The sequence below is a fragment of the Fusarium fujikuroi genome, chromosome FFUJ_chr01 (genome assembly GCF_900079805.1).
Source record: "Fusarium fujikuroi IMI 58289 draft genome, chromosome FFUJ_chr01".
NCBI lineage: Eukaryota > Fungi > Ascomycota > Sordariomycetes > Hypocreales > Nectriaceae > Fusarium > Fusarium fujikuroi.
Genome location: NC_036622.1, coordinates 6518158 through 6533266, shown reverse-complemented (window position 1 = coordinate 6533266; position 15109 = coordinate 6518158). Strand labels below are relative to the sequence as shown.

At 47.6% G+C, this 15109-nt stretch overlaps 6 protein-coding genes; 2 read left to right on the top strand and 4 right to left on the bottom strand.

The window, feature by feature from the left end:
• Positions 1-562: 562 nt before the first annotated feature.
• FFUJ_00004 (probable DHA14-like major facilitator; ABC transporter) lies at positions 563-2483 on the top strand (the record flags this gene model as incomplete). XM_023573778.1 has 5 exons in its annotated part: positions 563-742; positions 799-884; positions 952-1152; positions 1203-1740; positions 1800-2483. 5 exons carry the CDS (start codon positions 563-565, stop codon positions 2481-2483), a joined length of 1689 nt encoding a protein of 562 aa, XP_023425553.1.
• A 948-nt stretch (positions 2484-3431) lies between these two features.
• On the bottom strand, positions 3432-5350 carry FFUJ_00005 (related to isoamyl alcohol oxidase; the record flags this gene model as incomplete). XM_023573777.1 has 4 exons in its annotated part: positions 3432-4535; positions 4588-4792; positions 4846-5225; positions 5282-5350. The coding sequence occupies 4 exons, from the start codon at positions 5348-5350 to the stop codon at positions 3432-3434; spliced, it is 1758 nt and encodes a 585-aa protein (XP_023425440.1).
• Positions 5351-5915: 565 nt separating this feature from the next.
• Positions 5916-7127, bottom strand: FFUJ_00006 (related to cytochrom P450; the record flags this gene model as incomplete). XM_023573776.1 has 3 exons in its annotated part: positions 5916-6553; positions 6607-6972; positions 7022-7127. 3 exons carry the CDS (start codon positions 7125-7127, stop codon positions 5916-5918), a joined length of 1110 nt encoding a protein of 369 aa, XP_023425439.1.
• A 949-nt stretch (positions 7128-8076) lies between these two features.
• On the top strand, positions 8077-9899 carry FFUJ_00007 (related to benzoate-para-hydroxylase (cytochrome P450); the record flags this gene model as incomplete). XM_023573775.1 has 5 exons in its annotated part: positions 8077-8136; positions 8212-8359; positions 8405-8470; positions 8527-9201; positions 9256-9899. 5 exons carry the CDS (start codon positions 8077-8079, stop codon positions 9897-9899), a joined length of 1593 nt encoding a protein of 530 aa, XP_023425438.1.
• A 238-nt stretch (positions 9900-10137) lies between these two features.
• On the bottom strand, positions 10138-11288 carry FFUJ_00008 (related to O-methyltransferase; the record flags this gene model as incomplete). XM_023573774.1 has 3 exons in its annotated part: positions 10138-10179; positions 10226-10377; positions 10427-11288. 3 exons carry the CDS (start codon positions 11286-11288, stop codon positions 10138-10140), a joined length of 1056 nt encoding a protein of 351 aa, XP_023425437.1.
• A 592-nt stretch (positions 11289-11880) lies between these two features.
• Positions 11881-14766, bottom strand: FFUJ_00009 (uncharacterized protein; the record flags this gene model as incomplete). The annotated part of the gene is made up of 1 exon (XM_023573772.1): positions 11881-14766. One exon carries the CDS (start codon positions 14764-14766, stop codon positions 11881-11883), a length of 2886 nt encoding a protein of 961 aa, XP_023425436.1.
• Between the last annotated feature and the right edge of the window lie 343 nt (positions 14767-15109).

Here is a 15109-nt window from a genome sequence, read left to right as displayed (position 1 = left end):
TAATACTACAGCTACGAAAAATGTAAACGCTATGGCTGTTATGGCAAGCCCAAATTCAAATTGGTCCTCCTGTTTTCGTATACTCGTGTTTTTCTCGCGCAGTCTTCTTTGTTGTGCGCGTATTACGGAGAAATAATTAGTAACATAATAGTCATGTTTCATTACTTTTCGATGAAAAGTCTTTTCTTGGTCACTAAGTTCTGTTGCTGCTACTTGACCCACAAATGGATTATCTCAGCTCTCGTCAGCGCGCGAGGCTGCAGGGAAACGAGGAACCGGGGACTCGGAGCCTCGGACCCGCGGGGATGCGGTGCCACGGTGCCACGGCGCTCTCCTGCAGTCGGCAGTCGGCAGTGTTGGCAGGTAGAGATACGGCAAGCGAAGTCATGTTTATCGTTTATCCAACTGTTACAAGAATCTCAGCACTCAGGAACATACGTCGCTTTGGAGTACCGTGGAAGGATTCTAATCCATCCGTAGGAACATCACCACACTGTTCCTGCTACTCGCTATACAGCGTTTTCTTTTTCTCTTATTTCATTTCTGCTGAGATACCTGCAGCATGGGGGATATCAGCGCCGCCACGAAAGCACCAGCACCACCAACACCAGCTACCCCAGAAACCAATACGACTAGTTCCAGTTCTGATACAGATGTCCAACACGAGCCCCAAATTCCTTCGGCCGCGAGCAGAAATCTAGTCATATTCGCTTTGGGTTTAGCCATTCTTGTTGGCGTTCTTGTAGGTACTCCCCGACTCTGACCCGCATACGGCCACGACTAAACACCAGCCTTTAGGATGCCACTATCGTCGCAACTCTAGTCCCAACTATCGCCGACGACTTCCACTCGGTAGACTCTTCCGCCTGGTATGGCTCGGCATAGTACGTCTCGTCCTCTTACAGAATACTCCTGGCTCCTGGCTCCTGCTCACCATACACTACTACCTAGTCTCCTTGTCACGGGTGCCACTCAGCCCATCTTTGGCAAGATCTACTCGACATTCCAATCCAAGCTGGTCTTCCTCTCCTCGGTAGCAATTCTCGAAGTCGGCTCTCTTGTCTGCGCACTGGCAAAGAACTCTCCTACGTTTATCGGTGGCCGAGCAATCGCAGGCCTTGGTGCTGCTGGTGTTATTTCGGGTGGTCTCATGTAATTGTGGCAATTGTTGGCATCTTCCTCTACTAATACGTTCTCGGTAGCATCACGGCTCTAACTACACCTCTGAAGCAGCGACCGGTCTATACGGCCATCCTGGGTTCGCTTGAAGGCGTTGGAGTCATCATTGGTCCTATCATCGGAGGACAAATCGCGAGCAGTATTGGCTGGAGATGGTGTTTCTGGATAAATCTTCCCATCGGCGCTGTCCTCTGTGCCATCCTTGTCTTCTGTCTTCATCCTCCTAAGCAAACGCCAGAGCGGGAGCAGGAGCAGGCTGGCAAGACGTGGACGCAGAAGCTTGCCCAGTTAGACCTTGAGGGCGGCCTGGCTATCGCTGGTAGCATAACATGTCTGTTGCTTGCACTTGAATGGGGGGGTACTTCATACCCGTGGAGCGATGGTCGCATCATTGTTCTTCTCGTCGTGTTTGGTGTCTCTCTCATTTGTGTTGCCGTTCACCAACACTGGAAGGGAGAGGCGGCAACGTTTCCTACGAGGCTCCTCAAGAACAGGACTTTCTCCATGTTTCTTCTCTGTGGTCTCTGTTTTGCCGGCGCCCAATTCACCGTTCTGTACTACGTGAGTCGTCTCATTAGCATCTTTCTACTCCTTGTTGTCTGCTAACATAGCCCATACAGCTGCCAATGTGGTTCCAGGCTGTTCAAGGAGTGTCGGCCGCTGAATCTGGAACTCGACTCCTCGCCATGGTCGTGTCTGTAATCGTCGTTTCTGTTATAGCAGGAGGAAGTGCTGGGGCCGTGGGCTACCTCCCGCCATTTGTCTTCTTTGCGACCATCTTCTCGTCGATTGGTGCTGGTATGCTGTATACACTTCATCCTAGCATCTCCAAGTCCAAATGGATCGGGTACCAGATTCTCTTTGGTGCAGGGTCTGGAACAGGCATTCAACAAGCCATTGTCGGCGTTCAAGTTGCAGTTGATCATGATGACATGGCATATGCAACTTCAGCCGTTATGTTGGTCAACACTCTGGCAGGTTCCATCTTCATAGCCGTGTCTCAGACCTTGTTTCTTGGTGAGATGAAAAGAGTCACCGAGTTGATTCCAAATCTCGATCGGCACACTCTCCTTAGCAACTTTCGGTCGATTAGAGACAAGCTTGATCATCAAGAACTTGATATCGCGGTCAATGCATACAATAGAGGCATCACCAAAGCATTTTTGATTGGGCTCGTTCTCTGCTCAATCACGGTACTAACTTGGCCGTTGATTCGCTGGATCCCGCTCAAAAAAACAGAAGATCCTGTCAAGAGTGAGCGAAGGAATGACCCGGAGACCTTGAATGCGGGCAATGTGGCTTAGGATACGGCTGAGAAGGGCACGGTTGTCCCGATGAATGTGCCTTACTCAGCATTTCTGCGCTCTTCATTACTTCAAACTGCCAAGCAGCAGTAATTGAAGTAGATGAGTTGAGCAAAAAAAGTATAGTGACTCTTTTTTTTCATTATTTCGACTTCAATATTAATTACTTCTTTATTGCCCCAAATGTATACATATTAACGTTTAGCTATCTTTATTATCCTCTACAGTGTTTCACCTTCCACTGCTCTATGCCATATGTTTGTTTTTTTATTATATAATAGTTAGAAACGACTAGTTGCTCACCAGTCACCCCTTGACCAAGCTACCCTCGGCGTCAAATTTCAGACCGGTATAAGTAAACCAGTTAAAAGGTATCCTAAAGCACTTTAAACTTTACCTCAGCATTTTTATCTTTTAGGATTATTATATTAAGTTTTCTAACCCCCCCTAAGCCCCGCGGATTACAATAAACGGCATAGTAAGCGAGATGAACTTTTCGTATTTAGCCCCTGTCATGCTGACCAGATTGGTGCAATATCCATAGTGGATATGATAAGCTCACCACATCTTGCGTCAGCTTATCTTTCACCCGTCTCATTGGCCAAAGGCATGGGCACTTTTCCACTTTTCCATCCTTCAGGGAAGCCAACGCACCCGCTCAACTTTCAAGTACGTCTAGAACATAACAAATATCTTACATAGCCAAGATATTTTAAGCATTAGGATGCTTACTGTGATCTTGGGGGCTTGAATCTATGGTAACGTCTTAAAATACATTTAATATAGTAGTTTTGAAGGACAAAATTTACCAAACTGTTATGCCTTCAAAAGTAGTTAATATTAAAATAAAAATAATTTCCTCGCGCTCTTGAAGACCGATGAGGAAATCACGAAATGAAAATTGCAGTGGTTTCTAAACGAAATACTCTTGTCACTTAACCCCGTCAGTTAAGCTCGGCAGAGAGATCCTCCCTTGTTCTCAACCCAATCATCGCTACCTACGCATTTCGGGCAATAGAAAAATCCCTCCGGGTCATACCTGGTCTTCACCTTGAGCAATCTGTCCCAGTGGGACCCGAAAAAGTCTTTCTTCCAGTTCATATTACCCCAGTCCGCCTCATTCATGTAGGTGCCGGTGTCAGGTGAAAGACTTTCGTATAGCGGCACAAGCTCGTTCCTCAGATACTCGAAAGACCCGGCGTAGGCGTCAACATCGGTGGTGTTCATCGGGATCTCGAATTCATCCAACAGAATAGACTTATACCATCCTGGAAGAACGGCAGATGTTGGGTCTGCTTTGACGTCTGCTGCTGCCTCGAGTCCATGATGGATAAGCGTGTGATACACTGCAGACCCTTGTGTGATTGAGTCCAGAAACTTTCGCAAGTCCTTACGGTTTCCCTGTAGAGCTTCTGTGTCGAGAAGTCGAGAAGCAAGAGCAGACACGCCCCCAACTGCGCTATCCGTTCCGTTACCCATAGAGTAGTAGTAGGAGAAGTAATCTCGGAAAGTGCCGGAAGAGACAGTGACTTCCAGACCGTTCTCAGACTGGTGCTTCACAATTTCTTCTTTGAAGGGCTGGAAGAGGTTCTCTGCTTCCTGCTGAGTAGCTCCCAAGAGCGTCCAAGACTGCCCATACAGATTCGTGTAGTTCTTAGCCGTAATCGGGCTTAGCGCGCGGACAACCCAATTTCCGTAGCCTGCGAAACCCTTCTTGGAGAGCCCAGGCAGTAGAGAGTATATAGTGGCTACAGCATCGAGGAACTTGGGAACGGTTTCATCTCCTTTCGACCCAACGATCAAGTTAATAGTGCTGAGCGCCTTGGTAGGGTATGTTTTGACAGTGATCTCAGTCACGACGCCAAACGTTCCGCCGCCGCCACCACGAATAGCAAAGAACAAGTCCTCGTTCTCGCAGGGGCTAGCCACGACAATTTTCCCTGAAGCCAGAACCACACGTGCAGATAGTACCTGGTCCGCTCCTATTCCGAAATAGTGAGTACCTGGGCTGTGGCCACCGCCTTGAGTCCAACCACCTGTACTACACGGACCCTTGAATGGAATCAGTAGTGGACAAGAATAGAACGAATGCAAAAGAACTTACTCTGTCAAGGCCACCAATAACTATAAGTCCTTGTTTCTGCGCCGCGGGATAGATGTCTCTCCACGAGTAGCCACCATTAATAGTAAGAGTGCTGCCCTTCCATCCCGATTTTGGACATGTCGCCAGCACAGGGTTGTGCCCTTGAAAGCGGAATCCCTTGCGGAAGTTATGAAGCCAGATGGAAAGGCTTCCATAACCAGTTGAACTGCCCCATATAAGAACTCAAACGCCGATTAATTTGGGGATCGATGGACATACCGTTGCTGAGAGTCGTGTCCAGTTGACTTGACGACGAGCCTCAAGTTCTTTTCCTGAGCAAATTTGATGCCACGAGTAATGTCCTCCTCACAAGTAACGTTGACTACGTAAACAGGAGAATTGCCAATTGAACACTTTGTATCCAGTCCAGGTGTAGGTAGAGGGCACGAAAGATTCAGCGGCCAAGCATACCCAATGGGTTGAGAGACCTGGAATACGTCGTCGGTCCAACTCTTCTCGATATTCTGGCAAGCGGCATTATCTTTGGGACCGCTGTAGCAGGCCTCAGCGACAGGCGAGGATTGGATAAGTTGGCCACCAATGGAGCTGTTGAAGCGTGACCACTCCTCCAATGAGGGCCAGCAGGCGTGACCTGGCGTCTATGGAATAGTGAGTATGGTCTTCAGAGTGTCGTAGTGTTAGCAGAGAATCTTACACATTTGCATGTCGCTGCTGCCAGTGATGCCAGGTTTGAGAGTACAAGCGAAACGGTATGAGGCTTCATGATTGCTTGAGAAAACAACACTGGTCGAGGTGCTCAGAACCTTTGGCAGTGCAAGCCGCCTTTAGAATATGCTTTTAAAAGTTCATCAATGGTCTGTGATGTAATATAACATCAGATACATGGGTGCCCTGGTCCTGTTATGGTAGCATTTGTCTTGACTGTCTATTATTCGTAATATGACATAAGACAGGTATCCCGGTTGAACACAAGCTGCATGTTACGAATGCGCCTTTTTACTGGATGTTAATTGGTATATGACCTGAGATTAGCGCGATTTGTTACCTGGCGTTGAGGCTAAAATGGCCTGGATCTCTATAAGCTCAATAACTCGAGGTCAAGGTATTTAAGTTCAAATAATAGTAATCTTTTCGAATTTTAATGATTAGTAGCTTCATTAAGAGCAGAATTATAAGTTATGCAAGTTGATTTAAAGTCTCATTCTCTTATAATCTCTGTATAAGGGGCATAATGCATCTTATCTATATATAGCCCAGAACTAAAGGCCTGCTCTATTTATAAAGTTTACTCTTAATAAGAAACAGCTCATACGATTTCCAGTAATCTACTATCTGCGCATAGAGAATTGAAGTAAGGGGCCACTTCTGGCACCTGTTACATGATCGTGCAGTAAAAACTCATTAATGCCACCAGGTCCTTCAGAACCATGCCTCAATGCAAAGTCCTCTTCTGTAGCAGAAAAGTCAAATCGGTGAAGAATATGAGCAATAGTCAAGGTCAGTTCATGATATGCAAAGCCCTTGCCAACGCAGCTCCGGGGGCCCCGAGAGAAGGGCGCAAATGCACTCCTGGCCAACTCTACTGATTCGCTGGTGCTGGAGCCTTCACCAACAAGCCATCGCTCCGGTAGGTACTTGAAAGGCTCTGGATGATAGGCTGCATTGTGATGCAGGCTGTATATTCCTGTCCCGACGTCAACACCGGCAGGCAAAGTGAGAGGACCAATATTCATCCCGCCTGGTCCGATCTCCCGCCATAGAGCTGCCCCAACAGGAGGAGACATTCGCAGTGTTTCTTCAATGCAAGCTCGTAGGTAAACGCAAGAGTTCAGCTCAGGTCCAATTTTGATATCTTGGTGGCTTGAGAATGCATTTCGAACTTCCTCAGACACGCGACTATAGCATTTGCTATTACGACTGAGATAGAACAAAGTTGCAGCAAGAGTCGAGGATGAGGTATCGGTCCCTGTACAGATTAGCCGCTGTTCTGCGCTGTCGAAGGCCCTTCAAACTAATTACCTGCAGCGACTAAAGTGGCACACTCAGCTCTGATTTCAGACTTGCTCAATTGATTGCCGCCATCAGGATCTTTCGCCGTTTCTAAGAAGGAAAAGACATTTCCGTTGCCCGCAAACGAGGCCTTGGACCTATCGCGCAACAACGATCCAATGAAGCCAAGAAATTTATTCCGGCCTTGGATAGACTCGGGGAAGAGGTATTTATCGATTCTGCACATGGCAGGCAAAGGAGATTGAACTAGGGTCCCGATACGAATATTGGAGGATCCCAGAGCGCCAGTAACGAAACGGTAGCTAGTGTCTTTTAAAGCGTTATATGCCATGCCAAAGATAACCTCTGACATAACATCGAAAGTGAAGTAGTCGCCTGATACAAGCAATCAGCAAGGATACGGGTAATCCAGCATTCAACTCACTCTGCATCGCCATGTCTATCAGGCCTCCATTTTCGTCTCTTGCAACTTCTTCTAGATTATCACACAATGAGTTGACTTGTCGCAGTAAGATACTCTGATACGACATCATTCGAGCGTCGGAAAATGCCAAGCTAAGAATCCGTCTCCTTCCGGCATGGTCTGCCTTGTGTCGAATCGTCAGGGTATTGGGGGCGCTGTGTACGAGGGCTTGATATGCTTTCGACTTGAATGAATTGGCGCTATGGGAATGTACATCTGTTTACAAGGTTAGTACGGATATGTTAGATAGGACTTGTCATCTTCCCTTTGAGTGCAGTGCTTGTGTCTATGAGTAAACGAGATGGGGAGTATCGCACTATTGAGCCTTGGGACTAGTCAGCAAAAGATCAGCATTTGGCGAAGCACGGATAAGATTACCGTATTTCTGATGGCACCGATACATGTCTGTATGGACTGTCCCTCTCCAAGCATGATAGGCGGCATATAAACTACTGATTCTCCCCAGGAACGGACCGGGATATGGAGATAACGGGTGAAAATACAGTCGCTTGATCAAGAAAGCTGAAATCTTCACCAAGGACTGTCAGTTGACATTCCATTGTACCTCGCCCTCACATATACTTTAAGAAACACTTACAGCGAGTAAAATCAGACACGATCCGAGCAAAAAGGGATTCATTCCCACAATTAATTCCTTATCTCCCATTGCAAGGGGCACCAGCAGGTTCAAGGTACAGACAATACCTAACTCTAACAACGATGAGATGTAAGGTGTGAACAGAATTTCACTCACTTCACTATAAAATCGTTTATTAACATTGCAAGGTCATGATCCAATACCGCTTTTACGCTATCGGCTTATACAAAAATGCCACCTGACGTGATATCACGTAAACAAGGGTTTAAACCCTTGTGCCTCCTCGCAGAGAATAGCAGTTGCTTTTAATTGCATATCGCCGACGCTATATTGGTAAGATGTCGTCTGCATGCAGACCTATGTGTAGAACACCCGTGTGAAGACCAAGCAATATATCCGGTTTTCTATAGTGACCGTGATGATTCTGTTTTCTGTTAGCCCAGTTTCAATATGGGTATTCGTCATTTATGCGGTGACTGTCAGTCTCTTGATGCTTGTAAATACAATTTATCTGTCTCTTTCTCAAAGAACTGGATGCTAAGGGCTTCAATAGATCATCATTGCAATCTATCGGCTATTCTTCCATCCATACGCCAAGTATCCCGGCCCCTTCCTTGCCAAGCTGACAAGCTGGTACTCAATCTATCACACCTATTATGGGGACCTGCATATTGATATATGGGAGTGCCATAATAAATATGGTATGTATTGTATTAAAACTTTCAGTATGAGTATCTTATTGACAGAATTAGGAAATTACGTTCGATATGGACCCAACAGAATTCTGGTAAACACTTCCGAGGGTCTCAACGGTACTGCCCAATCATGCGCTGATCTCTCTTGAGGGTGAACTAACATTCGATGACAGCAATATACAGTCAAGGCAAAAACACGCAAAAGGCAAAAGCATACCGGAAAGTGTCGCTGGTGCCGGGCGTCCATCCCACCTTCAGCATGATTGACAACCAGGGCCACGCAAAGCTACGGCGACTCGTTGGCCAGGGACTCTCGAATGCTCACATTCGGATGTACGACCAAGAGCTTAGACAGAGTGCTCTGTTGTTTGCGTCACGGCTTGGCGAAGAAATCGACCGCTTCGAGCCCAACCAGCCTCACGGTAACCACGACGGATGGACTTCCCCAAAGAATGTCGCTTCTTGGAGTAACTACTTTACGTTCGACGTCATGTCTCATCTGGTGTATGGCACCTCGTATGACTTACTCACAGACTCGGAGAATCACTGGGTCATCGAAGGTGTACTTGGCCAAATGCGTCGCATTAGCTTTCTCACGATGCTCCCAGAGCTGGAGGACATGAGATTCGACCGAATTTTGTTCCCAGACGCGCGTCGCAAGGCTTACAGATTCTCTGCGAAGAGCAGGGAGATTTTGGAGGCACGGAAGAGTAAGAGTGAAGAGATGAGACATCAGGATGCCAAGGTCGACGTCTTTTTGAGACTCCTTTCAGCAAAAGATCCCGAGACCGGTGAAAGTCTCTCAGATAAGCAACTATGGGCTGAGAGCAACTTGTTGATTATTGCAGGTGAGGTCACTGTACCAAGTTAAAGCCTAAATGGTAGCCATTAACTGTCCTTAGGATCTGACACATCGTCTACCGGCCTCGCAGCCAGTTTCTTCTACTTGTCACGCAACCCATCAGCCTATGACCGAGTCAAGCAAGAGGTCAGGTCTGCGCTCACTACCTCGGAAGATATCTCCCAGGGCCCAAAGCTCCTTTCTTGCACATATCTGCGTGCCTGTGTCCTAGAATCACTACGTCTCAGTCCACCTCTTGGTGGTGCCATGTGGCGCCAGACAATGCCTGGAGGCCTTTTCATTGCTGGATCGGACCATGACTTCCATATACCTGGTGGCTGTGAGGTCGGTACAGGAGTATATGCTATACACCACAACGAGGAGTACTATCCAGAGCCATTCAGGTTTCGTCCCGAGCGCTGGCTGCCGCAGGAGGTTGGGGATGAGGCTGTGGCTAAGGCCCAAAGCGCATTTCAGGCTTTTTCCCTCGGGCCACGCAGTTGTCCAGGCAAAAACCTGGCAATGTTGGAAATCCCATTTGCTCTTGCTGCGGTGATGATGGATTATGACTTCCGAAAGGTCGATTCGCCGCTTGGAGGTGTCGGTGAGGGAAAAGGCAAGTTTGTTGGTCAGTATCAAACATTCTGGGCCTTTACCAGCATCAAAGATGGGCCATATATTCAATTCAAGCGACGTGAGCCTTAAGAGCGTCGGACCTGCATGGTATCTGTAGTAGTAACCTGGATATACATAGCCTTTTACATTTCTAGTCATTAAAAATAAACAACTACAACCGACATAAAACTCACAACTCTTATCACTTCCGATAGGTTTATTTCTTTCTTTTGATCGAGAAATGCAAAGAATGCCTATATAGACTTGGCTACAATAATGCAGGCGGCCATCGTGTCATCATAGCAGCGGATCGCTTCTATACGTAGCCCTACGTGCTGTAGCAAGCTACTCCATTGTACTTGTGATCGTTCTGCCGCGTTAAATAGCGCCATCATGGTCAAGTCGCGTTGCATTACCATCCAATGCGCTCCTGTCTCCGGAAGGACAACTTCATCAATTAATAGCGTCGAGCTTGCCGTCATCGAGTCTTTGGCACGCCTCAAAATCCGCTCGCAATCCGCATCTGGCCAGTCATGAAATATTTGACGATAGTGGTAGACACATGCTCCTACTCAAGTTAAATGGGATGTCATATGCTGGTGAGAAGATCTACATACCTTTCAATGGTTGTTCGTCGAAGAAATTGTAGGTAATACGCTCAATGTTATGCGATCTCAGCATCTCCTCGGCTTCCTGGGAGATGGGCAAAAGATCTTGATTGATGATACGGCCGGGAAGTCCAATTCTTTTATAACCCAGGGCTATTGCTTGATCACCAGTCCCTCCCCCAACATCGACGAAGACCACATCACTATCTGAAGTTCCATCTGGAATCCATTCATTGAAGTCGATGGTCTCTTGCGCGCAGAACTGGTGCCGTGAGACAGTCTCCATCCAACACTGGAACGTCTGTAACATGGAATCATCCTCCTGGAGCCTCTTGAAGAAGCTACCTTGACCCGGATAGGCTACTTGGAATGGGGAATGGAGGCGCTCATGATCTGGAGTACAAATCCATGTTGGCAACGCTTGAAATGCTGGTCCACATGCATCAAAGTACATAGAACAACCAGATTTGAAGCTGTCCTGAGCAAATACGCTTCCCCGTGCTGTTCTTTGCCAGAATCCAGCACTTGTCTCTATTACAAGCCTCAGTGGCCTGGTAGCCAGGTAACGAAGCAGCCTTGAAAGCAAAACATGGTTGCACTGTGGGGTTGTAGCAAGTGCCAGTTCTTGGGTGCTATAAGGGCGGTCTTCTTTGTCAAGAGCCTTGAACAGATTGAGCTTGATAGCGGAACGGATGACTGCGTGATCAAGTGTCAGGAAGGCTTGTTTACGTGCTGTCTCGATAGGTCTCTCTAGAGATGCAATGACATCTTGGCAAGCCTCTATTAGCCGTTCCCTGGACTCTCCATCTGGATTTCCAGGGTCTTGCAAGTATTCAATAAGGTGGAGACGGTCTGTTGATGGGCTGGCCATGGTGGGCTGTAGTGAGACCGTTGATCGACGTTGGATGTGAGGCTATTCACAACTTGACACTGATTACTGGAGACAATGCCGAAATTGGAGGAAAGCGATTCCTTGTTCTGACAAGATGATGATTGATACACAGTTCTTACTTCATTCGTGGAACTAAGATTCAGCATGAATTCAGATAAACAGGCTCATGCCATGGCAGATCGTTTATGTCAGCTGACAAAGCAAGAGAAACAAGCGCCAGCCACTCTGACGTAAACAGCTGCTGACATGATCTCCCGTCATCATGCTCCACAAACTCTCGTCATACTGTATTACCGCGCTTCGAGGTATTCCACTCAATTGCGTGTAACTTCTATGGCGTGACAGCAGAATAGATGGCATTATGTGTTAATGGTGTAACCTAGAGCTGATTCATGCCTTAGATGCTTGGGCTGTAATGAATTGAACTCGAGTTCACCATGACATCTGGCCTACCCTACATCACCCTGATCCAGCGAGCGAGAGCAATTTTGACCAAGGCATTACATTCAATTTTGCAAGGTAGAAAGATTTTCAAGTCGAAGAAACTCAGGATTTCTGTAAATGCGTCTAATTAATAGGACTTAGATGTCTCCCTTAATTGTTGCGAGATCCTTGCTGTAGAAATATGAAGACTTGTCAACTCTGGCTCGTCCCCCTCCACTAGCCGTTCCACGATATGCCTTTTTAATTCGTCTATCGCCGTATGAATTCCACATACTAACCTACTATGTGCGTCAAAAATCTTGCGCAAAGCGTTAGCGTATCGGACGGGATCCTCAAAATCGTTCTCATAAACCATTCGCACGTGTGCATCCAGGGCAGAGATTGCGTCTTGGTGACTTGAAAGCAAAGAAACAACTCCAGAATCACCAATACCGCTTTGCTGAAGAAGAGATGACCAGCCTTTGACAAAACAGTTCGTAGCTCCCCTCAAAATCTCAACTGGAGGAGATTCAGCAAGTTGCTCAATGGAGCCAGTTGGTGCCTGTTCTATTCGACTGTGATTAGTCAAATCGTTCTGTATCTCGACAATCTTGTCAAGGTAGTCCTCCCATTGACTAAACTCTCCCCTCGCCGAGTCCAGACGGCCAATTACCATCTCGTTTAATAATGAGCTGATCATGTAACAGCCTTCATGTACCGTGTCGAAAACATCTTGAGCTTGCCTCCCAGCCCGGTACATCAAGACCTTTTCGCCACCAGGGTGGAAGCTTGGGACTTGGCTGATGTCAAAGACTCTATCTCCAAGGGCAATCCATAGATCTCCCGGCGAGTTGTGTAGTGCCAGCTCCAATTTCGTAATTTGATTCAGACAAGGTTTATCGGTACCATTTTCAGTGGCAGCAGCAACATGTAGCCGAAAATGAGGCAATCGAGACGTTACAATGGGCTGAAGTCTCGATACTTTGGGTACTTCTCTCTTTGTACCAGGCCCTTGGGAGAGACAACGTACCACATCAAGAGCGAATGATGCAGAGCCACAAACATACGTAGCCTTGGTGCTGCACGAGGAGAAGAGACCGAGATGATGCGTCACCCTGCCAGTGGAAGCTTTGATGTTCCCCGGGACGAATCTCTGTATATCTCCGTGCCCAGGTCTGGACAGTACAACGTGGACAATGAGATGACTGCCGAAGGAGCTCGAGATCTTCTCAAGTTGGCCAACGTAAGCCAGCATGTTGTAGTTCCGAGCACCGACAACAAGTCTGTAAGTTCCAACCAATTGCTTCTGCCATGCAAGCCATGCCAGGAAGACACAGACAGCACCGCCCTGAGCGACAAATAGTGTCTCCTCGTGAGGCGAGGTATTGCCAGCAATTCGAAAGTGAGGTGCCGGCTTGATCATGACTCGTACTGGGAATCCTGTTTTCTGGTTGCATAAAAAGGACGACACTTGTCCTTTGCTCCTGACGCAGATCTCGGCCGACCCTACGGCCTGGCATATCTGATCCCTGGCTTTAGAGCTCCCCTGCCGTGCGTATGCGTGAGTGATGGAGTAGGTGCGGATGTGCCAGTCCCCTTGTTCGACTTCAACAGCGACTCTGAGACTGTCTCCAGGACTAACAGCAAGTGGAGTTGAGAAGACGAACTGAATCCGAGATGTTTGGATGACTCCAGTATCGCTGCATAACAGTGGAGTGGACCAGGCGAAGGCATCAACCTGGGGCCTTGCTGGTTCTTGACCGAATCGAACCTTGATAGCAGCACTCAATGTCGAGGCGATGTATTTCTCTGGCGTGGTAGCGTTCTGGACCCCAGACGAAGTAGCCTGTTGGCCGGCTCGGAGGGCTAAAGCAATCCGCATAGCCTTTTTTCGGTGCATCTCGTAGAGGTCGTAGCGGATCTGTTCCATAGCTCTGAAGGCTTGCGTGAGTTCGTAGCTTGCTTCCCCGGAACTGATGTGAGAACGAACTGACGGAGCAGTCACCAGGTCGTTGATTAGGGCACGCATGCCGGGAGGAAAGAAACGTGATCTAAAGTCAAGTTCATCTAGGAGCGCCGCTTGGTTGATATTGTCTGCCCTCCCACAGAGTGCGTCCATCATACGGAACATGGGACAGTCCGCACCGCCTGCGCCGATGGTGCAGAGGCCCACGCCTTTGGAGAACTTTGCAAATGTCAGACCCCATATCGGCTCGTCAATCACCATAGAAAAGAGCTCGTCTCTTGCCAGCGCCATTGCTACCTGAAGATCGGCATATGCAGCGCAAAGAATGCTAGAGTTTGACGCAAAGTTCTGGTGAAGAAGTGGCATTCGCTGCAGCCATGAAATGCCATTGAAGCGTTGGAAGATTTCCTGCACACTGCGTTGAGTGCCGTTTGTTCGTATCACCTCATGTAATCGTCCGAATTCTTTGTGGCTGTCAGGATCTGTGTAGTTGCCTTGGATGAACCAGTCTCCCCGGCTTGTCCGATACAACAGGTTTACCAAATCTTGTATCTCCGTGGGGAGTTTTGTCTTGTTGCTTCGGGTCTCAGTTGCTTGGTCAATCATTTGTTTGGCGATGCTGAGAGCTGATAGAGCCACTTGGGCCGGCGTAGCTGAGTGGTCATACTGGGCGTGTACTGAAGCAACAAGAGTATCTCGGAGCTCTGGTTGTTGTAGCATTTGGATGACAAGCTTGTGGTCTTCAAGTTGCTCAGGCGTGGAAAGGGTACTCTCTCTTGGCCAGTGATATGCTTGCTCCAGCGTCGTCAAATACACGCTGAATGCAGAACATACTTCGCTGTCTTGCATTGAAATCGATACCATAGCTACAAGACTGTCAACTCCCAGGTCTGAACTCAGAGCTTGGATGAGACGACGGTGCTGACCAACAAGGACTGCTCTCCCAAGATGGTTCATTACGTTGTGTATCTTGAGGTATGTATCCCGACCGATTCCATTGGGAATAGTGAATGGGAGATGGCGGAATCTAGGCACAGGCGCCAGTTCGCCAGGCTGCGCGATTCCCATGGTGGGAGAGAAATATTTGGTCTTCATAGAGGTATGTCTGGTATGGTTTGACGACTGGAGGATTGAAAGGGCAGTGCAAACGAAATGTTATGTTTTGTGAATAGAAACAAGAATGGGGGCCGAGAATAAAAGAACAACTGAGGGTCTGCGAACCTTGTATGGATAATGACACCCTGGTCGAATGACGTGAGATACGGTAAGAAAAGTCAAGTTTTGATAGAAAGAGGGTACCAAGTTTGACTTTGATGTTTAGTACATTTAGGCTTAATCGGCATAGCGAAATAGCTTGATTTATAGACAAATAAAGTGAAACATGTAGAAATTATGCTGATCTAGTAGCTTA